At 43.7% G+C, this 23,703-nt stretch overlaps 1 protein-coding gene and 1 long non-coding RNA gene across 3 annotated transcripts; one reads left to right on the forward strand and one right to left on the reverse strand.

Moving 5' to 3' along the window:
• On the forward strand, positions 4,867–8,002 carry LOC110435030. Of its 2 annotated transcripts, none has more exons than XR_002452684.1 (4): positions 4,867–5,329; positions 6,050–6,146; positions 7,012–7,109; positions 7,717–8,002. It is a non-coding gene; the product is annotated as an uncharacterized LOC110435030 (long non-coding RNA). The 2 variants fall into 2 exon arrangements; XR_002452685.1 differs by lacking the exon at positions 7,717–8,002 and adding an exon at positions 7,189–7,655.
• LOC8071661 (cytochrome P450 734A2) lies at positions 11,012–14,542 on the reverse strand. The gene is made up of 5 exons (XM_002453469.2): positions 14,054–14,542; positions 13,014–13,237; positions 12,633–12,883; positions 12,121–12,529; positions 11,012–11,956 (listed from the first exon to the last, which is right to left on the reverse strand). Exons 1-5 carry the CDS (start codon positions 14,367–14,369, stop codon positions 11,507–11,509), a joined length of 1,650 nt encoding a protein of 549 aa, XP_002453514.2. The 5' UTR covers positions 14,370–14,542; the 3' UTR covers positions 11,012–11,506.

The raw sequence follows: 23,703 nt of genomic DNA on the forward strand, positions 1-23,703 counted from the left end.
GAATATTTTACTTGTGCATCATTCATGCCTCTGTTTGTATATGTCATGTCATAGCCCTGCATTGTACATATATATCTTCAGACATATACATATATATAACTGGGATACCGGTGAGCTGCTGAAATGGAATCATGGAAGAATATTAGCATCATCCATCCACCTAGCTATATTCTGATCTGCCACAGTTGAACTTTGGGGATAGGCACGAGATGTGCCCTCCAAATATAGAAGTGCAGAGGGTTGTGATGGTGTAGGGGCCTCAAGGAGCAACAGAATCAGAGGGAGCATTATACTAATGGCCCCCTTGTGGTGACTGGTGAGTAGGACAAAATGCCTAGTGCTAGTGCCTGCCTGTGAGGCACCAGAGTGAGCTCCTGCTTCCTACCAGCCATCCCTTCCCTGCCATCAAGGGTTAGTTTGCACTGCATCTGAAAGCACCACCCTAGCTATCTCCTATGTGAACTGCGAACAATAATGCATTCCAGAGATGCTTTCTTTGATTTGTCCTCCTCACCACCTCATTACCTTTTTTTTTCACTACAAGATCATGCTTTTTTTTTTCCCATTAGGACTAGGAGGGCTGTTCCCTAAAGCAAGGGAACAGGCAAATGCATAATAGAGTACAAACTGTACCCTTTCAGATTGTTGTCCTGAACAAAAGTTGATGCGCCTACAATCTACATAAGCTTAATCTGTTGTTTCCCCCACCACATCTTTCCAGACTACCGTTGCCAACAATATATATATATATATAGGCGTGCTTCTGTTCTTGTTTTCGAGCCTTACTAGGGATGTCGACGTCGGCGGAGGACAGAGCCACCATGAACAAGACAAAGGCATTGCCCTCTTGAGAACCTTTTAAACATGGAGACCTAGAGCAAGAGATTGCACACACATCTTGAAGCTAGTACACCAGCTAAACAATAATTAGAGGCTTGGGTCACATGGCTCCCTCTTCTATTTTATGCAGTGGGAGCTGCTAGAGCTGTAACTGCAAGTAACAAGGAATCCCTCTCCCTCCCCACCACATGCTTTCCCAGGGGACCAGAATTAACCCACATGACAAACAAGAAGCTGCTTGTTGCTGCAGCCTCATCCCATCCCATCCCATCTCCATCTCACCTCACATTTGAGCAACCAAATTATTGGGGATGATTCCTCAAAGGCTCAAATGCAAGAAGAGGACAGCAGGCAAGCAGGGGGGCCCTTCTTGCCAAAATATTTGCAGCCAAGCCAAACACCCACAAGGAAATAAGGGGAAGATGTCAAGCATGATATGCAGCAGCAGCTGCAGTAACTGAATTGCACATGCTGTAGGAGTAGTGTTTAGTGAGTGCCTATCATCAGGTTCACCTGGTGAAAATGTGAGGGCAGCCAGACTGAGCCAGTGCATGCATTGCGGCCACTGCTGCACGGTGCACTACTGCTGCTGCCTATGGAACACCCCCTAGCTAGCTAGCCCTGCTCTGCCTCTGCGTCAATAATTGGTGGATTTGGCATTCCATTGGACCAGTGGTTTGGAATGCCAGGAAAGACATGTACTTTTCCGGTGTACTGCATGATCCATGATACACATTGGTGTGGTGGCCTGGGCTCACCGGCTGCTGGCCGCCCGGCTCCTCCTCCTCCTAGCTGTAGCAAATATGGGCACTGCTCCTATCCTGGGACCGTTCGTGTTTTGTCAGGCCTATCCAGAAGAAACATCGCAATCCAGACTAGCCTATGCATGCCTACACTGTGTAGTATACTTGCTTTGCTCGATATTATAGGTTTATTTGTTTGTCATATTGCTCCAATGCTCCTAGCCTAGTGGAGATATAAGGGCAATCAGGTGTCAGTGTTTAATTAGCTTAGTTTCCTGAGAAGATCTGTTAGTAGTGAACTACTAGTGATCATTGTGTTTCCTCTCCTTTTTTTTAACTTTGTTTTTTTTTGTCTTGAACAGATCGATTTATCTTGGCTATGAATCTAGTTGTCATAAAAAAACTAACAATAATATGAATAATCATTAATCAAGAGGCCGTTTTTTTTTTGTTTTTGGAAAAATAACATTTGTAAATGTACATGGAGCTTGTGAGTTATTTCGCAACGACCAAAATGACCGGTGTTAGCCCTTGCCGCACACGACATTCTGCTAGTCTAACGGGGTACCTAGCAATTAATTTAGAAGAGAATTAGAGTCACATATAAACACACACACACCACTTCGTCATGTGGTTGAACCAGCAGTAAACTACTAATTTCATTGTCATGAGATGGTCCATCAGATATAGCACACTTTCAACATTTATATTCATATATTCTAAGATGAATATACATATAGATCTAAATATTCTTAAATATGAATTATTTTTAGCCTATGGTAAAAAATATTATAATTTATTCACAAATGTTTATTAGTTGAGTCTAACTCTCTAGAAGTAGCTAAGGAAAAAAACTATAGATTAGCTATTGTTTCAATAGCATTCGAAGCAACTATAATTACTCCCACAAAAGTCATTTCGTTATATATGTATAAATGGTACCATTATAACATAACATTAAAAATAACAACTTTGAGTTTTCTATCTATAATCGTTGGTGGTGTTGGAGCTGACCAAGTGCAATAGTGTAGTGTTCCACGTAGGACGATAGACAAAGTAGAGTTTGAGGACTAAAACGGTTGTTTTGAAAGTTTAGGGATGAAACTGAGACTTAGGCCTTGTTTAGTTCCGAAAAGATTTCGGATTTCGGTACTGTAGCACTTTCGTTTGTTTGTGACAAATATTATCCAATTATGGACTAACTAGGATGAAAAGATTCGTCTCGCGATTTACAACTAAACTGTGTAATTAGTTTTTGTTTTCGTCTATATTTAATACTTCATCCATGTGCCGCAAGATTCGATGTGACGGGGAATCTTGAAAACTTTTTGCTTTTTAGGGTGAACTAAACAAGGCCTTAAGTAATAGTTCACGACCAAAATGGCTATTCTAGCAAAGATCTAATAATATGAATAATAATCAAGAAGCTGAATTTTTTTGGGGAAAAAAATATTTGTAAGTGTACATGGAGCTTTTGATTTTCCAACGACCAAAACGGCCGGTGTTAGCCCTTGACGTACATGACATTCTGTTAGTCTAACGGGGTATCTAGCAATTTACAAGAGAATTTAGAGTCACATATGCACCACTTCTTCGTCATGTGGTTGGACCAGTAAACTAGTAATTTCATTGTCATGAGATGGTCCATCAGAAAACGGTTTTTTACACTGAACAATCGGTCGATGAGACAATTGGACACTTGGATAAAGAGCGAGTTGGAGCTATTCGTCAGCACATGCTTGACTATTTTTTCCTCGTCAAAATCGGCGAATATATTTTTTTGTCCCATGCTTAAATAGTGCGGACGAATAATCTTGATTGTGTTACTGCCGCCAGATACTTGGAGTACTGATTTGGAACAAGCATGCCTTGTTCAGTTGGCGAAATTTTTTGGTTAGCACTTTCGTTTGTATTTAATAAATATTATCTAATCGTGAACTAACTAGGCTTAAAAGATTCGTCTCACAAATAGATTCGTCTCACAAATTACAGACAAACTGTGTAATTAGTTTTTGTTTTTGTTTTTATCTATATTTAATGCTCCATGTATATGTGCTGTAAGATTTGATATGACGGAGAATCCTTAAAAATTTTGGATAATTTTTGGAAACTAAACAAGGCTAAGTCTGCTAAGACGATTTGGAAGAAATTTGTCATGCCATTCAGGCCCTACATTTCTTTTTCTCTCCATGACTTTGCGTTGCAGTCATCATTTGGCGAGGGATGATTCAACGACTCAGCAAAGTCTGGCGTATCAAGTTATTAAAAAAACTCTTCAAAAAAGTTATAAAAAAGGGTCTGGTGTTTGAAGGCAATAGACGACGACGCCGGCCGGAACCAGTAAAGCTTTTGCTTGGCATGCTTACGCACAGCTCGTTAGCGTTTTGCTCCGTTTTCGTCAACACGAGCAAAAAATCCGTGCTGGCGGACGAAACACACGGTTACATGCAAGTCACGAGTCACGACCGCGCGCATGCAATTGTGTGCTTTGCGTTGGAGCTGAGTTCATACAAATCTCGAAGTGTTGGGTACGGTAGCATGGCTACAAAAAGAAAAGAAAAGATGATGGGCAAACCGAAAACTACGGATTGACTCTCTGTATGCATATACTTTTATTTCAGAAAGGCGCACGATAACGACGTTGATCGTCGACGACAGCAACTACTTAGAAGAAAAGGTTTACACTCAAGTCGTCCAAAGAGGTAGTTCGCCTACTTGCAACGGTCTACAACACACATTCCCACGAGAAAACGAAACATGTATATACTTGTATTTATTATATAGCAAAATAAAAGTAAAAACCTGTCCACAGCTTAGAATTCACTATCGGGGATCCAGAATTTTTTGGCATGCGAGAGTCGATAGATGAGGACAGAGAGAACAGGGATTACGAGCTAGCACTACAACATGTCTCTTAATTAAAGGCATTTTGTTAAAGGCACTTTTATAAAATCGCCTTAATTTCTTTCTACTTAAAGGCATTTTTATAAAAATACCTTTAAAACCAGTTTTGTAGAGGCAAAATTAAAAACGCCTTTAAATACCTGAAATATTGAAGGCATTTTTCTAAAACGCCTTTAATTAATGTGGCATTTGAGGCGTTTTTCAAAACGCCTTGGTAGTGCTATCACAGAAGACAGACTATCTGGCACCGAGAGGCAGCAGTCGTGCAATACCTGTTTTGCAAAAGAACCCTCCATATTTTTACAAACTAACCCGCAGTACTGATTTATGCATATTCTACAATTTCTGCAAGCCACGTCGTCCTCTACACCTTGGGCATCTCTCGGTCTCTTCCTCTCGAAGCTTCCCCTCCCGCAGCCTCTATCGCTCCGCCTCGATCTAGCCCAGCGCCGCCCCTTCCTCCGGCGCTGCCCCTGCTTCCGGCGCCGCCTCCTCCCCGCCCTCCCCCTCCTCCCCCACACGCGCCATGCGGCGCGCACCAGCCTGCGCCGACGGACAACGACGGCGCGCCCCAACCCCGTTGCCTCCGCTCAGCGTCGTGTGATGTCCGCCCTACGTCAATCGGCATGCTGGCGCAAACGCCAGCACCAACTCCGCCTCCATCTCGCTGCGTGATAATTTGTCCAAGGATCCAATCCTGCTTCCACCGCTTCGGTAGATTTTCCCATGTTTGATAATCTGCTTTGTTCTGTGTCCATGGACCCACAGGCCGCAGCAATGTTGGTAGTATGCTCTCCCTCGCCCAGCACCTCCAGTCGCGCAACCCCGCTGCAGCAACCTTGGTAGTATGCTCTGCCTTCTCTCTTTTTATTTTGTCATTTTTGAGAAACCATATGCAAATCTGGATCCAATATATATTCAGTGACCTGGTATGTTGCCCAATTGCTCTGCTCTACTCAATCGAATGTACTAGGGTTTATGCAAATTCTGAGATAAATATACATAATTATTTAGGATTTTATACAAATATATACATTTATTTTTCTTATCTGCACAAATGAATTAGACATAATGTACCAGCGTTTATAAAATCTCTGAGATAAATTATAAATAAACATTGTTTTCTATTGGTGTAGGAGAGTTATCTAGGGATTGTACAATAACTTATACAAATATGTATATACTTGTGACCAAATGTTGTCTTATCTGTACAAATGAATTAGAAATAATGAACTACGGTTTAGGCAAATTCTGAGATAAAATAAACATTTTTTGCATTGATGTATAGAGTTATCTAGGAATTGTACAGTAGCTTGTATAGATTAGTTTTTTTTTCAATTGTCCAAACCAAACATATCTTAACCGCATAAATATAGAAGAGCATGATTTGTTTGGAGTTTTGACCTGTTTTATTGGTACAAGCTTGTTGTTGAGTCAATTGGAATCAGTGGGAGCCTTGAAGAAAGCTAAAATGAAAAAATGTAATTACAAATAGGAGATGAGGATTCATGCTTGATTTTTCTGGAAGTGATGGTTTTACTGATATTTAATGTTGCAAACAGAAATTGCTTAAATGAGTTGTCGTGGAGGTTGTGAAAAGGATGAGTTATCCCTAGTAGCAGATATACTGGCTCAGGATATTCATTAGCTTCCCATGAGGTAAAGCGATATATCAATATATGATCGATTCTGTGCCATATAGAATGTATAGGTTTTGACAAGACTATCTAATATGTGCCTGAGCTTATCAGATCCGCAAGCTCATGGATTATCGTGATAACCAAATCCCCTGGTTATTTAAATTGGATATGTTTTATGCTTTTGAGAAATAGCTTGGCCTCATATTAGCAGTGACAGTGGGTGGACAAATAGCTGAGTGCATAATTCTCTTATAGTGGCCAGTAATTGGCTTAATGAAATTATGAAGAAATGTGTTCTCTAAATACTGTTATTGGTACTTGGTAGTGCTATGCTTATCAGAAAATAGTGCCAAAAGTCTCCGTCTCTTCCTAATTAATTACAGTTTTATCCAAAACCAATGCTATTTTTTATGTCAACATGGTTCCATGTGACCATGTTGGTTATCTTGCTTTTGCACTCTGTAAAATGCTATATCTATGTCTGGACATACTTTCACCACTGCTGAATTACTGATGTTGTATCGAGTTCAATTTACAGTTGTTTTCTCTGGGGACATTTTACATCCTAATATTGATCTTGAGGAATGGTTTCGTTCCGAAATAAAAATCGTTCCATATTTTAATTCCATTGAATATACTAGCTGCTGTCCAGTTTGTTCACCTCAAGCTCATTTTGTTATACTGTAGTTAAGTGAACATGTGTTGCTGCTATCAATGTGTTGACTTCAATGCAGAGGTTTAAGGTTGTATATAGGATTCACATGCTAAATTTCTTTAACTTAACAAGTTTCATTGGATGTAGTTGTTTTAGACCAGCTTGTATACCATTATCTTATTGAAATTTAATCATTGATTGTCTTTATGTGTTATTGTTCTTAATACAGGAACTAAAGGAAGGAAGACAGATAAGCCGTGTTGAGCTCTATAGCAACACATACAGAACAAATGGGCAGCCAATTGATGACTAAAGCTTTGAAAAAATGTATGTTGCTTTCTTCCTCCTACTGGTTTATTAGTTTACTTATGGTTAAAAAATTTATTTGGTCATAACTTTTTTGAAGGATGAAATCCGAAGAAGATTATAAGAAGACCCTTCGGCTTTTTAGATGCTGGCCCTGCCATTTTAAGTATTTTAGGCCTTCAAATTTCATTGCTTTCTTACCTCAACTTATAGCCTTTGGAAGTTCAATCCATGTCCCATGCGTTGACTAGCCATTGTTTTTTTATTCCCATGATTTAACATTGCTTTGAGGTAAGAGATAGCTTCTTTTTTTGGACTAGTTTGGATCGAACAGATAGCTTCTTATAATTCTTATATTACATTGTCCCTTAGAAAGCACCTTGGTATTTTGATGGCCTGAGCCTCTTGTGGGGTAATTGCTTCCTCACTATGGCTTCTCATAGCTCAGTCACCACCTCGCAGGCACACTTCACTGCTTGTGTGTAAGCAAATCACACTGTGCTTTCTACAAGGCTCAGCACACACATACTTAATTAATTTCTTCAGAATCATGATGAGTTAAATACTGAGTTACTAAGTTGTATTTTCAGCTTCAAAATTTAGCACTAACCTTTTTTTTTCATTGCAGACAGCTTGATTATTTGTCAGTCATAAAATAGATGATGCTGGTGCTCGTTTAATCAACTTGATTCAGAGATATATCAGCTCTGGGTTATCTGAATCATGGAAGCTTTCTCCCTCTACTTCTTTATCTACATCTTTTGTTGCACTACTTCCATTTGCATCATTTAAGATTGGGGACCTACACAAAAGGACTTGGGAATATCATTTGAAGATAGATATTTGATTATTTTTCTACCTTATTGATTGTGTTTGGTACAAATATAACTCTGTATGCCAGAAAGATTTAAATGGTTGGATTGTGTTAATATCTACTTTCATCGGTTAATTTCTCGATGGATTTGTGCTATTTTGATATTAATTACTAGCAAATTTCAGCATGTATGAGTTGGTTTTGGAGGCATTTTTAATAATGCCTCTTTCAGTGTTTGAAGGCTTATACATAATGCCTTTAAAAACTATTATAGGCAGCTACAAAATGCCTTTATATGTTGATATTGGAAGGCGTTTTGAAAAAATGCCTCAAAAGACCTTTTAAGTCCACTTTATAGCAGGCATTTCTAAGTATGCCTAAAAAGGTTTTTGAAGGCATTTTGATGATTTTTAAAGGCATTTTTAAATGCCTTCTATAAACAGCCATGCTGTAGTGTAGGTGCAAAAACCTTACAACCACACACTTTATTACGAGAAAAAACTGAGCAATGACAGAGCACATAGTGTGTCACTAAGTATCTCACAAGCATATAGTGTGAACACAATGACAGAACCCAACATGTGTCATCTCCACCAAGCTAATAACACAAGCAACCAGTAACTCCGACTCCATACGATAAACATCAATCAGAGCCCCCCAAAGCACCACCACCTACACCTACAAATAACAACATCACCACAAGCCCACATCTACGAGGAGAATGCAAGACATCATCGTTGCTTTGCATCGTTGCATCCCAAAGCGACCAACTTCGACTTCACCCCTGCAAACTCAAACCAAGAGCGACATCAAGGCACCGCAAAGCAGCAGTGGCATATCGAGGAGACACGGCCGGCCTGCCCAAAATAACCCAAGCTGCAAGAGACTTGAGACGCCCACGTGAACCAACCACCACTAGGCCGAAGTGAGAACTCCAAGGTGACGCCCCCCAACATGGATGTTGTCGTTGCGCTCTCAGGATAACCAAGTATAGTTTCCTCTAGATGAACCCACAAGGTGAGCAAAGTGGTGCATACGACGACACTTCCAAGGAAGACGGTGGCATCCAAGGGTTTCACTATCGTTAGCTCCAACAAAAGTCGACCAAGGCTTTTGCCTAGCACCACCCCCTCACCCTCGCACAAAGGGGTAGCAAAACTGCCCCACCGTAGTGGTCGATCCCAAGAGCACCACAGTGCATAGCGAGAGGCGAACATACTCGGGCAACGTTGTCTCTCCTGCAAGCTCCCAACACTACACAAACGAAGTAAACTCATTTCCCATCGTCACCTGCCGCAAAACACTAGCCCCAAGCACTGGGAGGCGGCGCAGTAGCTGGAGGCGGGCACACGACAAAGGTAGGTTAGCCATACCAAACCGAAGACGCTGTTGTGCCCCCGTTGGGCTGAGTAGCGCCCTCGCGCGCCACCACATGATCGATACCACTGACAAGCATGAACGCCCCCCTCCACCCTGGAAGTGTCCTATAGCCCGCCCCGCTAGACCATCTCTAATGCGAGTAGAATCGGATGGGGTACCCTAAAAAAGGCCACGAGACCCCAAATCTACTAGCCCCAAGCTAGGAAGCACCCACTAATGCCAAAACAGGGGAGGAATCAAGCGGGGAGGCAACCTTGCACATGCATGGCCTTTTAGCTAAGCGCTCCGACGGTGGTGGAGATGGGCAGTGGAGACGTGGCGTGGCGCGCCACTGCCCTAGTCATCCTGCTAGAGCGACGCGGGGGACAAGTTTGGTCACATGTGAGGAGAGTTATGCTATACGAGGATTCAAACTTTTTAAGTTTGACTAGAAGTATTAAAAGTAGTATCAATATTTGTATCTCTAAATAAATACATTATAAAAAGTATATGTTCATACTTAATCTTATGATACTTCTTATACATCATAAAGAATATTATATTATATATAGTTTAGCCAAGTTTTAATAATCCGACTCACAGTGAGATATGCACTGGACAGAGTGAGTAAAATTTTATACCCTGTTCAGACACCTCGGCACCTCTAGAAGAGAGACGACGGTCCATAGGGAGAAAGAAAGAAAAAAAAAAGAAAACAGCGTGGACGCCGTGGATCTTGCGGCGTTGTCCGTTGGTACTGTAACTGTCCGGAATGCTCGTTGCGGCAGTGACAGCTTTGCTACTGCTATTGCAACCAAGGACAGGCACAGGCCAGAGGCACACACCAGCCCCCCCCCCCCCCCCCGCGCGCCGCTCTCGCCTCCGCGCCCCCCACCCTGGTTTGGCTGCTGCCGGCGGGCCCCACGCGACATGTCCCCCTACCGCGCGTCCCCACGCCTCACCACCTGGTTTCTGCATGGGTTAATTGCTTTGTTTTGTTTCAGCGACATGCCCCTGGGCTCATTTTAGCTAAGCTGGCATATCTGCTTATGGCTGCAAATAATGACTCGTTTTTTTCTTCTTCAGTAGTATTATATTAGTGATGGTGGCTGCACATTGCATAAACTCCAATTTTTTCTTGTTCTGAGTGGATACCGGACAGGATCTTGCTTATACGAGCTGGGCTAAGCTATGATCGAAATTAAAGACGTGTAAAACGTGGTTTTACTGGATTATGAGTATGCATATACGCGCCTAACTAATGCGAGTAGTTTCATATAGTTTGGCATCATTCCATGGGAATGGGAACCAGATTATTTCCCGTGATCTAATCCCACCCGCGCCCCCTAATCTTGGGGCACAATGTGCCACATCACCAAGCACAAAATGCAATTGTTCTTTGCAACAAGATCACCGGCCACAAAAACCGAAAGAAACCGGCAAAAAGGAGAGGAACGTCATGTATAATGCTACCTTTTATGTAAAAAATGCAACCCTTGACTAAATTTATATTAAAAAGTACTAACATTTATGGTACAAATTTAGTACCGTTAGATTAGTCATGAAAGATAGCTTTATAATAAATTTACTTAAGATAGTTTTATAATAAATTTATTTACAGATATAAATACTAATACTGTTTACTATAATTTAGTCAAAGTTGAGTTGATTCAATGATCATGGATCCCGTAGTTGCATTCTTGTATGTACAGAGGTAGCTCAAGGTAAACGAATCACACATACCACTTCATTACTCTGCCATCTGAATCTCTTTTTTCATTGCATTTTCGTCTCTACTAAAAGAAGATGGAATAAGAAACCTCTATACAAATACATACACCAGACGCCACGACGGGGGCAAGGAACAAAACAGGGGAGGAGTGTGGGTCCGGTACTCCGGCCTCCCCCTCTCATTGTGCTTGTCATCAAATCTTAAAAGAAAAGGCTGGGCCTGATCCGGTCTGTTAACGAGGGCATTTCCGGGCAACCTGGGTAGGCCCCGAGGCAGGCTAGGACAAAAAGTTAGTGCTTCTTGGCTTCTAGTATCACTTGTTGTTGCATATACACAGCGGAGAGGGGTATTTCGGTCATTCTGCACATGTCCTACGGTTTTCGTCCGGCCACCCGGCAGACACACACACCTGCGGGCTGCGGCAGGCATTTTTCCGCCCAATTTCGCGACAAAAGAATGTGGGGCTTGCTTGCCCGCGACAGACAGGCGAAGAAGAAGCATCTGCCATCTGCGCTATGATGAGGCTGCCGGCGGTCCTCGTGGCCGGAAGATCACCGGCGCTCCGTACTGCGGGTAGAGGAGCATCAGCACCGTCGGCGCGTGGACGTAGTTCGGGGACGCCTTCATCTCGAACCGCTGCAGCAGGACGGCCATGGTGAGCTTGGCCTCAAGGCGCGCCAGGTTCTGGCCGATGCACATCCGGGAGCCCAGCCCGAACGGGACGAACGCCAGCGGGTGCTTCGCCGCCCTCGCCGTGCCGCCGGCGAACCTGGCCGGGTTGAACTGCGTCGCGTCGGGGCCCCAGAACCTGGCGTCGTGGTGGATCGCCATGATCGGGATGAGCAGCTCCGTGTCCCGCGGGACCAGGCACCCGTCGGAGAGCCGGACGTCCGTCTTGGCGCGCCGGATCGTCGCCACCGCCGGCGGGTAGAGGCGGAGCGTCTCGTTGATGATCATGCCCAGCTGGAATGGAAATGCCACGAGGGAAACAGTTGCGTGTCAGCGGTGGTGACTGGAGTGACGGAAATGCCCCCACGGCAGCAGGAAGGAGATTCGAAAAGAAATTTGGCCGGTAGGAAAAAAGGTGATGTGGCGGCGCGCGGTGGGACTGGGACTGACTGACTCACCGTCTTGAGCTTCGGGAGGTGCTCCTTGGAGGGGAGCTCGTCGGGGCCGCAGACGTCGAGGACCTCGCGGCGGGCGCGCTCCTGCCACTCCGGGTGCATGGCCAGGAGCACGGTGGCCCAGGCCAGGAGGTTCGTCGTCGTCTGCTTCCCGGCGAAGAAGAACGTCTTGCATTCCTCCAGCATGTCCGCCACCGGGATCGCTGTTGGGGTCTTCTTCCTCTCGCCGGCATTGATCATGGCGCCGAGAAGGTCGCGGAAGGCGCCGCCGGAGTGGCTGCTGGCCGCCTGAACCTCCTCTTTCTCCTCGGCCTCGGCCTCGTCGCTGCGCCGGGCGATGAGACGGGTCAGGCTCCGCCGTATCTCCCTGTCCAGCTTCCACGACTGCCAGTTCTTCTTGGTGGGCAAGAACCTGCAAAGCAACGCGTCGTGTCGTGCGTTTCGGCCGGTCAGCCGCTGGCTAGCTGCCTTTGAAGGGGAAAAAAAAAATCCGAGACGTAGGAGATGAGACGCACCGGTAGCCGGGGACGAGGACCTTGCGGAAGGCCTCGGAGGCGTAGGCCATGAGGCGGCCCTGCATGGCGAACACGACGCGGCCGTCGTCGTAGCTCCGGCCGAAGGTGGCGCGCGTGATGGCCTCCTCGGTGACCGCCTGGAACCACTCCGCGACGTCCACCTCCACCTCGCCGCTCGCGGCGGCGGCCGCCATGGCGCGCCACTTCTCCGCCAGCGCCGCCACCGACCTGCCGACGTGGGGCACCAGCCGCTGCAAGAGAACCAACAAGAACAAGGCCCGCGTCAGGCACCGGCCGGCGAACGGACGACGAACCAAGAAGACCAGAGCAGAGCTAGGCGGCGCGGCGCGGCGCGACCTCTGTCTTAGGCTCTTTTCTTACGTTGATGTTGTCCGGGTAGAAGGCGTCGGTGAGGACGCGGCGGTGGAGCGCCCACTTGTCGCCGTGGAGGCTGACGAGGCCGTCGCCCTCGAGCTGGCGCACGACGGGGTGCGCCTCGTAGCGGTCGAACGCCTCCGCGCGCGTGAGGAAGATCTCGCGGACCAGCTCCGGCTCCGCCACCGTCAGGCGCGGCGTCGGCCCGAACCAGATCAAGAAGGTCGGCCCTGCACATGTGGACAACGCCGACGATCAATCAACCAAACCATTGCCAACTAACTGATCGACGAACCGCGAATTGCCAAGAACACAGAAACCAAAGAAGAAGAAGAAGAAGAAGAAGAAGAAGAAGAAGAAGAAGAAGAAGAAGAAGAAGAAGAAGAAGAAGAAGAAGAAGAAGAAGAAGAAGGAGGAGGAAAAAAAAGAAAGAAATAAAAAGACTTTGGAATTGTATATACTGCGCTGGTTGTTTTCTCCCATGTGCTCCGCTCATGATCCAAAGCCCAGCTCCATTGAATGCAAGAGGCAGAGGGGCAGGATCGAGCAGGGGAAGGACATGGACAAGAGCTTGCAGCAGCATGGCAGGGCAGCAGCAACCGAGGTGAGATTATTGACATGTCTCTCACTGGGAGTGACGAGTCTGGAGAAGGAAGAAAGCGCCGGAGAGCCGGAGAGGAGGGAAGGGAAGCGCAATTGGATAGAGAGAGAAGCTGCGCTGCGCTGCGGCTGTGCTGACAACAAGAGACAAAAGCTGAGCCCCTGGCCGCAAACAGACATGCACAGGGAAGCAATTCTGCAGGAGGAGAGAGACAGAGACAGAGAGAGAGAGAGAGAGGGGCGCCGGAAAGCTAGCGGACAGGGAGGGAACAGATCACGGAGACGCAACCAAAAAGATGAGCGAGCAATCAAACGGAACGGGGCCGGGAGTCCGGGACCGGGGGGGACACATGCTCGGCGACGCAACACATGGGCGAAAGCGAGAGGTGGGGGGAGAGAGAGCCGGGAGCGACGACGGAGGGAGAGAGGGAGGAGAGGCCACGCACCGTAGATCTTCCGCCAGTAGTGGTAGAAGGCGAGCACGCGGGGCAGCGCGTTGTGGGAGGTTGGCGGCGACATGGGCTTGGACGAGGCCTCCGCCATGAGCCCCACCATCTCCTTCACGGACCCCAGCAGGAACCGGTACGGCGGGCCTCGAACGCCCTGCGCCGCGAAGTGCGCCTCCAGGCGACGGGGCCGCCACCACAGCGCGTCCGCCACGCGCGCCGCCACGTGCAGCGCCAGCCACGCCACCACGGCCACCGCCGCCGCTCGCCACGACAGCCACCCGGCGCCGCCCGCGTCCATCTCCGGCTCCCCCATTGCAGTCTGAGTCGTCTCTGCTTCCTCCTCCTCCCTTTGCTTCTTGCTTCTTGGAATGGAACCGAGCAGGGGCGGAGCTGGGTTTCTGGTAATGGCCGTGCGCTTTGTGTGCCACGCACGCAGGGACAGAGGATTCGGAAGGGAAGGGTGGTGGTAATGGCGGGGGCTTCTGTGGTGAGAAGGGAAGGCAAGGGAGGGCAGGGCGGTTATATAGTGGTGGGGGAGGTCGACGGGGAGGGGCCGTTGGTGAGAGAGCGAGAGGGAGAAGTTTTGTTTTGGAGCTGGTGGGTTGTAAGGGTCAACGAGGTGGGCTTTGGCACTTTGTGTTAATTGACCATGTTGGATGGATGGTGTGTGTGGGTGTGGCTTGGGATGTTCAAAATTTAGTTCATGTTTATAGTAGTCCTAATAACAAAACTTTCATGTCCATTGTGGTTTATTTAAAAACAAATAAAATCATTTCTCAAACAGAAAACTCATGTGCCAATAATATTTTAACTGTTTACTAGCATGGAACTTCTAGAGAAGATTCCATGTTAGCCCTCACAACACACGTTAAGGGAAAAACGATAAATAAATTATAAAAAAAATACAATAATTAGAAACATCTCGTATTTAATTTGATAAACTCTAATAATCATCGTTAATAAGATCTTTGGATATATTGAGTTTACAAAAAAAAATACCCATTTCAACCAAATAAAAATACACAAGGTAATCTCTAAATTGTCCACCTCTACTATTATTTATCAAAGATACACCATCCGTCCAAAATTATAGTCTTTTCGATTTTTTTATAGAGTCAAAACATCTTAAGTTTGACCAGTTATAGAAAAGATATAAAGATTCATGAAACTAAATAGGTATACTATAAAAATACAATTAATGAGAAATCTAATGATACTTGCTCCCTTCGTTCCAAATTATAAGATACATAGAAAAATGAATAGCCATTGGTATCATAAATATTATTATTTTATTGTATAAATTTACAATGTCTTTTTCCATCACTTGAGATATGATTTGAATTCTTATGATGCCTTTTCTGCAATCTACACATCGTTAGAATAATATATCTATATATACAATACCTATGAGATGACAGAGTTTCGATATATTATATAAATTTGCAACGTCTTTTTCCATCACTTGAGATATGATTTGAATTCTTATGATGCCTTTTCTGCAATCTGCACATCGTTAGAATAATATATCTATGTATACAATACCTATGAGATGACATAGTTTCAATATTGATGAATCATGAATGTTCAGGCACCCTGGGTGGAATCTTGCCACAAGGTTGAAATAGCGTTTGATTTCCTGTCTATTCCATAACTCAACACAACAGGAGTAATCCTACTAAATCTAGTGGTACACTAAATTCACAGACATCGAGATCATTATCAAAATCTTTATGCCAATTGCTTCCTCGACAATGACACCAAAAGTTTGCTGGTATTTATTAACGCACACAGAGAATTCTGCAAGCGCACAAATACCGTTATAGCTTTTACCCGGGAGTATTCTAGAGTACCGTATTTATCCACAGGGAAACAATGGTTAAAGAGGGAGTGATAATTCATCATTATGTATCTACTAACTTAATACACCAACTAGACTAAAGTGGGGTAAATGATAAATGATAGGAGTTATGAATAATAGCACACACAAATGGGAGAATTCCATGATAAATGAGCAGTCAAGATAAGTTGAGAGGATAACAGGAGAGTTCAAGGTTCCTACATACTTCTCTATTACTTTGGTTCTATGGGAAATGAAGTATAGATAGATATAGAAATCACATAATAACACTTCGGGACATTAGAACGCTAGTCACAGAAATGAATGAGAAAGAGGCTAGGAAGATCTGACTATGGTCCTACAATCACCAACCCCAACATGGTGGACTACGTCGGCCGTCAGGGTTGTCACCCCTGGGGCTACCACAACTATTTTATGGGACTAGGCACAATCTCAGGTAACCTATAGCCTAGACACCATGTCTACACTATTGATTATTACTCTAATCACATATGATAACTAGAGCACCGATACGAGCAGAGATCCCATGGCAAAGTATAATAACTATACTAACCATATGAAAGGCATAGAAGTAAATAGAGAAGATAATAAATTAAAGCATAAGTCTTATAAAGATAAGATACAAAGATATACCTGACCTCTAAAGACATCTCTAGAACCTGAGCGTAGCTCGACTCTAGCCCACTCTCAACTAGATCTATTCTACTACATTGGAGAGTCTAGTCCTAATTCTCCTGATGTCAATCTAAGGAGAGGTTATCCTTTCATAGGACACCTCTTCAATTGATCCCTTGAGATATGAATTAGGGTTTCTGGGATGCCTCTAGGGAGGGGCAAGGGTCTGATTATATAGCCCGGTGGGATGAACGAAAGCCCATGGATCAAACCGACTTAAGAGACGACTTAGATACATCCTCGGAGACGGTGGAGGAAGTTTCTAGAAGCTAGAGGTGAGGCGGTGCCATGGCAGGTCGTTTGACATGGGCCTTAGGTTGGCTGGCTCACTGGGTCAGTACAGGACATCTTTGGTGACATGCCTTCTTGAATGTTCTAGAGCCTTCCCATGTTGATTTCGCCATGGATTTGATATCTTTTGATTATGGACTCAGAATATAGCAAATGATAGGTCCATTTTGATCATTTAGACGAGCTCTTCACAATGGTGTCACTCCAATTCATCATTTTAGACACTTTTTTCTGTGTAAAATTTAGATATTCTGTAAGACAAATGAGAGCACCAAAACTCGTGGAACTTGTTATAATCAAACCCTACAAGTATACTTTGTGATTCGTCTCATATCAATTTATGCAATAGTTGATGGTTTTATTTGGTGTTTAATGACCGTCAACACTCCGCCAAGGTACAAGCCATAGAGGGAGCACTGACAGACTGACACCTCCAAAATCTTCCCTCTCTCTACCTCTCTATTTCTAAAGACTAGATCATAATGAGGACTAATCTTCTCTTGCTAGCTACTTTGAGAGGTGGATCCTTTCATGAACCCCTCTCTTGATCCTAACTGGAGATATGAATTAGGGTTTTAGGGATGCTCTTATCCAGGAGGCAGTGGCCTGCTTATATAGGCTGGTGGGAGGAACCAGAGCCCTCAGATCAAACCAACTTTAGTCAATGGTGGATATGCAAACCCTAAGGAGGTGGAGGAACCAACATAGAAGTGGGCCACAGACTAGATTTGGGCTAGGTCGGCTGACCCCGGGCCTAGGTCGACCCACTATAGTGGCAGATGGTTCCCTCCTTCGGTGGGTTGCCTTCTCATGTCTTCTAGATTCTTCTCAACTCGGTGCCGCGGTGGAATATGCATTTTTTAACTTGACGTCCTTGATATATTTCCTCCTTTTCCTGATAAAGCCCTGCAAAAACAGTGATTCACCAAAACCTGTGGAATTCTGCCGGTTTAACCCCTATTCTATGTAGGTAATTCCTTTTATATGCCTTTTCTATGTTTGGTTGACGACTTATAATTGTAACTGAGGACCGTGCACAACCACCACCCAAAGTTTAGGGCTTCTTGAGTACTTTATGTACTCAACCCCCTCCATTCTATATTTTTAGGAGTAAAGCTACCAAAGTATATCCCTGTATGGAACTTTTGGAGCTATGCATGGATAGGGTACCCATAGTACACTCAAAGATGGTTCCATACAAGAGAGCTACATGAGGACTACAGTGATTGGGTTAGTATGCTTAAAGAATAAGGCTAGGGTTGTGTCCGCACTCCAAGCTTTCTATAGCCATAAAGCCACATTGACATAGGACCGCTGTCTTAGAACTTTGATAGATGATATAAGGCTAATGGCCCAAGTTATGTAACCTGAACCATGTAATGTGTTTCCCCATTAGCAGTAAAAGTATGGATTTTGAAACCAATCTCATTCGAATTGTGCGTATCAGCTACTAATCTAGGGTTTGATACATGATGCACAAAGGAGCCTAAATTAGGGGTCCAACACCAACAATCATCTATAGTGCATAGTTTGGTGACCACGCTATTGTGAACCACTAGACCAACTTGGTGCAACACAAAAAGGTTCTAGAATGGTTTTCAGGCCATCAGATTGATCTGGTGCTCCACACCAGACTAATCCAGTGAGTTCAACGCAAAACCCTCTCTATAATAGTTCTAACGCATGGTTTGGTGACCACTAGGTTAACCACTAGATCAATCTCGTGGCTTACCCTACCCACAATTAATAGCCTACCGTGTATCTTATAATCTAGTGCTTCTAGTAGGCACCATTGGACCAATCTAGTGGCCACCAAAACACCCCCAATCCACTTATTTTCTTCCCCTTTTTCAAATGTGCCACTCCTCAAGTGTTCCAACAACTTGCGCATGTGAGTTATAGCATGTCACAAACAATTTTAAAAGGGATTTCCCTTGTACCTCACCACACACTAAGCGTAAAATATTGCCAACCAAGAATTGGTTGATAGAATGAGCCTAAAACAGAGGCGTCATCCTAATCCATACAAGATGCAGTGGCGGAATGATTGTGGTGCGCTGTGTGTGAACCATGTTGTGATAGTTTTTTTCTACTGGGGGGTATAATGGTCATGTGGAGTGCGATGTGGTGCCTATGCAAGCATGCTAACTTCTGCTAGGAAGACCATTGTTATATGATCGTAATGTTCAGATCTTTGGAAGAACCAACAAGCTTTCTTTCATGTACAAAGGAGAGCAAATTTCTTTACTCCCTTTGACACCGAAGGAAATATTGAAGGATGATCTAAAAAGAAAACAGCGAGAGAGCGAGAGCCATTTGCGAGTGACCCACAAAAATAGTGAGAGAGTGTTTCCAAAGCCAAATAAAACCCCACACCTGCAAAGAACCAAGACAACAAGAAAAGAGGGATTAGTTATGATGGCTAGGAAGGGGGATTTAAAAGAATTGAGTGAACCCAATGCCACATTCTTTGTACTCCTGTATAAAGAAAATTTTCTTTCCACTAACGACTTATCATCTACTTTGTCAAGTGTTGTTTTTAAAATGAAACCTATACTTAGTAGCATTAGATAACCGTTGTGAATAAAGATTTTCTCTCTTTATAGATGTTGCAGCAATACATCTTGTTTTTTTTGTGAATATTAGAGGAGTTGTTGCGGCAGTACCCCCAAATCTCTCGTAACAACCATATAAAAGATGGGGCCCACAAGCTTGTGGAGTAAAACATGGTTGAAAAATGGTGGTTGGGGTAAGTAACTACTAATGGTGAAGGTGCAATTTCCCTTTATCTATGGGGAGATGGAGGAAATATTTATAGCGACCAAAAATAGGGTGAGTATGAGTTATTTGGGACCTCTGAAGCAAATGAAAAGTATTATTATCTAATATAACAGATTTTTAGGATACAGTAACCTAGCTATTGGGAGACGGACCGCCCTTTGTCCTATGATGAAGATGAACCTCTCTGATTGCCGTCTTTTTAGCACCTGTTATATGCTTACTGGTGAAAAGCTTTCTATTTGTACGAGCTCTTGGTGATCAGGGCTGTCCGATGGTGAATGATTTTGATGTCCAGCACTGCGATACTCCATGTACATTTTGGGATGGCAATGTGTTTGTGTGGTGTGCGTTGCTGTGATCTGATGCTGCATGATCACCGCTTTGCTGGCTTGCATGTAACCTCTCAAAGTTCCGTGTAACTGATTTTTGTATAGAAAGGTACTGATCCAATTAACCATGAAATAGTTGAGGGTTGCATTGCAACATGCATGTACATGTAACCAACACTATATATCTCTTCATTTTTTTAGATTGAACACGTATATAAAAGTAGAATGACTACAGCCATTTGCCCATTTCAAAGCACATCTATCCTGTGTAGTAATTTGGTTTTCATTGGTGCCGGTGGTTATATAGCAGATTCTTCTCGATCAGTCATCTGCAATAGGCAGGTGAAATAGCATTTTTAGCATTTAGTGACAAATTTAGCGTCGATGTCCTCCCACTCAACACACACATTGCAATGTTGTAGAGTTCACAAGTAGCATCAGCCAACTGAACCAACTTCACAAGTGGCCATACACATATTTTTTTATTGATAAAAATAGAACAATTATCCTCTTATATTAGGTCTAATAATATCATTACCTTGAGCATCTCCAAGTGGCTCAGCTTAAGCAAGAGAACGTGGGTTTGTGGCATCACCGGAGCGCTCGCAGCCTCGGCCATCGCTGAATACCTGGAGCTCTAGGACCAGATGCAGTACGTACAACGAAATGATCAAGCCGATCGCACGGTTTGGCGATGAACAACAGACGGGAAGTACATGGCCAAATCTGCCTACGCAATGTATGCCGGAGCAACCAAATTCCAAGGACACAGACTGATCTGAAAAACGTGGGCTCCTCTAAGGGTCAAGATCTTCTTGTGGCTCGCGTTCTACCGAAGACATTGGACGACCGACCGAAGGAGAAGGCATGGACTGGATGCAAGGGACTCCTACTAACTATGTGACCAAGAACAAGAGTCAATTGATCACATCATATCCACATGCCTGTTCGCCAAAGAGCTCTGGCATCGCATCGACCAAGCACTCGGGCGACAATGCCACAACCTCAGCCCACAGTCCGGCGCTGGTGGCGACGCCTGCGTGCTCTCTGGCAGGATTCAGAGATACTAGTTTTGGAGTTATATATATGTCCCCAATAATAGTCTAAGAGCAAAAATTCCTATCTCCCAAATTTCCATCCTCTACTCTTGCGAGTACACTGTCCCTCCACTCCCTCGAGTATAATAGCTATGTCCAATTTTACTAAGAGTACTAATAAGTAATGAATTAGAAATAAGAGTCCTAATTGGATCACTGTATGGTCCATGACTCGAACTCACCACCCATGCTTAGAGCAACTCCAGCAGGCTCCTACTCAAGCCTCAATAGCTAAATATGGGTGCCTAAGCTAAAAACATTACTCCAACAGGCCCCTACTCCAGACCCTATATTTGGCTAGACACCCATATTTCTCCTCCAGACCCCATTCCTGTTGGTCCAATAGGACAGCCCCCATCCTCCATCGCGTGTCCTAGCCCCATATTATGCTCCCTCTCTCTCTCTCTCTCTCTCTCTCTCTCTCTTCCTTTGCATGTGCATGACACCCTACGGTAACCGGCTCGATGCTCTAATTGTGTCCCTATCCAAATGAAGAAGAAAGAGGAAGAAGAAAAAGACAATAACGAGTGGGTCCCTTCTGTCATTCTCTCTGGAATATGTTTGAGGGCCCTAATTTGGGTGCTACTGTTGGAGTTCAAGCAAAAAAGTTGAGCCTCAAGAAATAGAGGGAGCACCCAAATTAAAAGTAAGGGCTTAGTTTTGGAGGCTACTGCTGGAGTTGCTCTTAGAAGAGTTAGAATAGAGCGTGTTTAACCATGGTAAAATCCAATTCCAGAATGTATTGGAACAAATGATGCAATGCATCTGGTACAGGTAAAATTTGCACTATCATAGCGGCAATTGACTCTATAGTGCTGATATAGCCCATTATTAAAACACATTATCATAGACAAATATGTATATGGGTTTAACGTAAATTTTTCGTATTGGTACATTAGCTGGTAACTTTTAAAGCTAAAAACGGACGAAAATGAACGGAAAATCGCTCTATCGTTTTCATTTTCATATTTTTAGATGAAAACAGGAGCGGAAGCCGGATAGCCGGAAGTGAAAACAGTAGCGGGATAAACGGTAATACGAAAACGGGTAAATACGATCAGAAACAAGAGGTAAGCGAAAATATAAGCTGGAACATGTAAGTTGCATATGATAGCTCAAATACAGAGACCAAAGTGCAATACCAAATATTAAATATGCACTAATTTGTGACCGGTCACCATATTAATATTAGTATAATACCAAATATTAATAAATAGCACAAATATGAATTATCTATATATGACAGGATACAAGAGATATGACACATCACGTGCTCACAAGGCACAAATAGGCACACATCAATACAACAAGTGTTCATAAATAAAAAATACAGTAGTCCACCGACGCTCATGTGGGACGTGTATTTTGTCTATTCTGGGTTAGGCCTTGTTTAGTTCCTAAAAAATTTTACAAAATTTTTCAGATTCTCCGTCACATCGAATCTTTATACACATGCATGAACTATTAAATATAGACAAAAATAAAAACTAATTGCACAGTTTGGTCGGAATTGACGAGACGAATCTTTTGAGCCTAGTTAGTCCATGATTGGACAATATTTGTCAAATACAAACGAAAAAGCTACAGTGTCGATTTTGCAAAATATTTTGGAACTAAACAAGGCCTTAGGAGGATTGGAGGTAGGGTTTGATGGGGCCATATTGGGCTTAGAGGCTATGTTGGGCTACTTTTCCAGATTTATGAAAAACGGGATTCCGCAAATACAGAGTGATAAACGCTCCACCGTTTTCGGTCCTGTTTCCGTTTATCCCATAAAAAACAAAAACAAATGGGAAAATACGGTATACGGTTGCGGATGAAATGAGATTTCTCCCGTCCATTTTCAACTTTAGTAACTTTTAGATAGGTACCGTATGAGTACTTTGGGTTTATATTTTCTATAATACCAAAGGTAGATATATTTTTTTTGCTCTTATGTATACTCTTATGTTAATATCACAAATCACGATTCTCTTGCTTATGCAAGTTTTAATCTTTACTTTAGTCCTCATTTGAATATGTTTTAATATGCTTTTTGATATACATTTGTGAATAGCCATGTGTGGATATGATTTTTGATATATTGACTTTCGTGAGAAGAGATGGCTGGACGTCGTCTCCCTCCGCTGGAAGTCCTAGGTTTGAGCAGCTTTGTATCGTGGAAGGGATTTGATCCAGTGTTGCCGCCCACACCGTATAATCATCCAAGCATAGTAAGCAACTCTATATGTTTTCAAGAATCCAATGTGTCAAATATGCTTGCATAAATATATTTTCTAATATATATATATATATATATATATATATATATATATATATATATATATATATATATGTGTGTGTGTGTGTGTGTGTGTGTGTGTGTGTGTGTGTGTGTGTGTGTGTGTGTGTGTGTGTGTGTGATTCTTAAATGTACTTAGCAAATCGACCCAATTATTTGGGAGGAGACACTCTCCAATTTTGGGGTTGAGGCAATGGATGTTGACTGCTTTGAGGTAGACAATACTCGATTGATGTAATATCAAGTTAACTTTTCCATCGCCGCTAGGAGGGGTGGAAGTAGTGTTGTACAAATCTCAGAGGTGGGAAGGAAGACACCTGATAAGGGCATTGCAA

The sequence above is a fragment of the Sorghum bicolor genome, chromosome 4 (genome assembly GCF_000003195.3).
Source record: "Sorghum bicolor cultivar BTx623 chromosome 4, Sorghum_bicolor_NCBIv3, whole genome shotgun sequence".
Taxonomy (NCBI): domain Eukaryota; kingdom Viridiplantae; phylum Streptophyta; class Magnoliopsida; order Poales; family Poaceae; genus Sorghum; species Sorghum bicolor.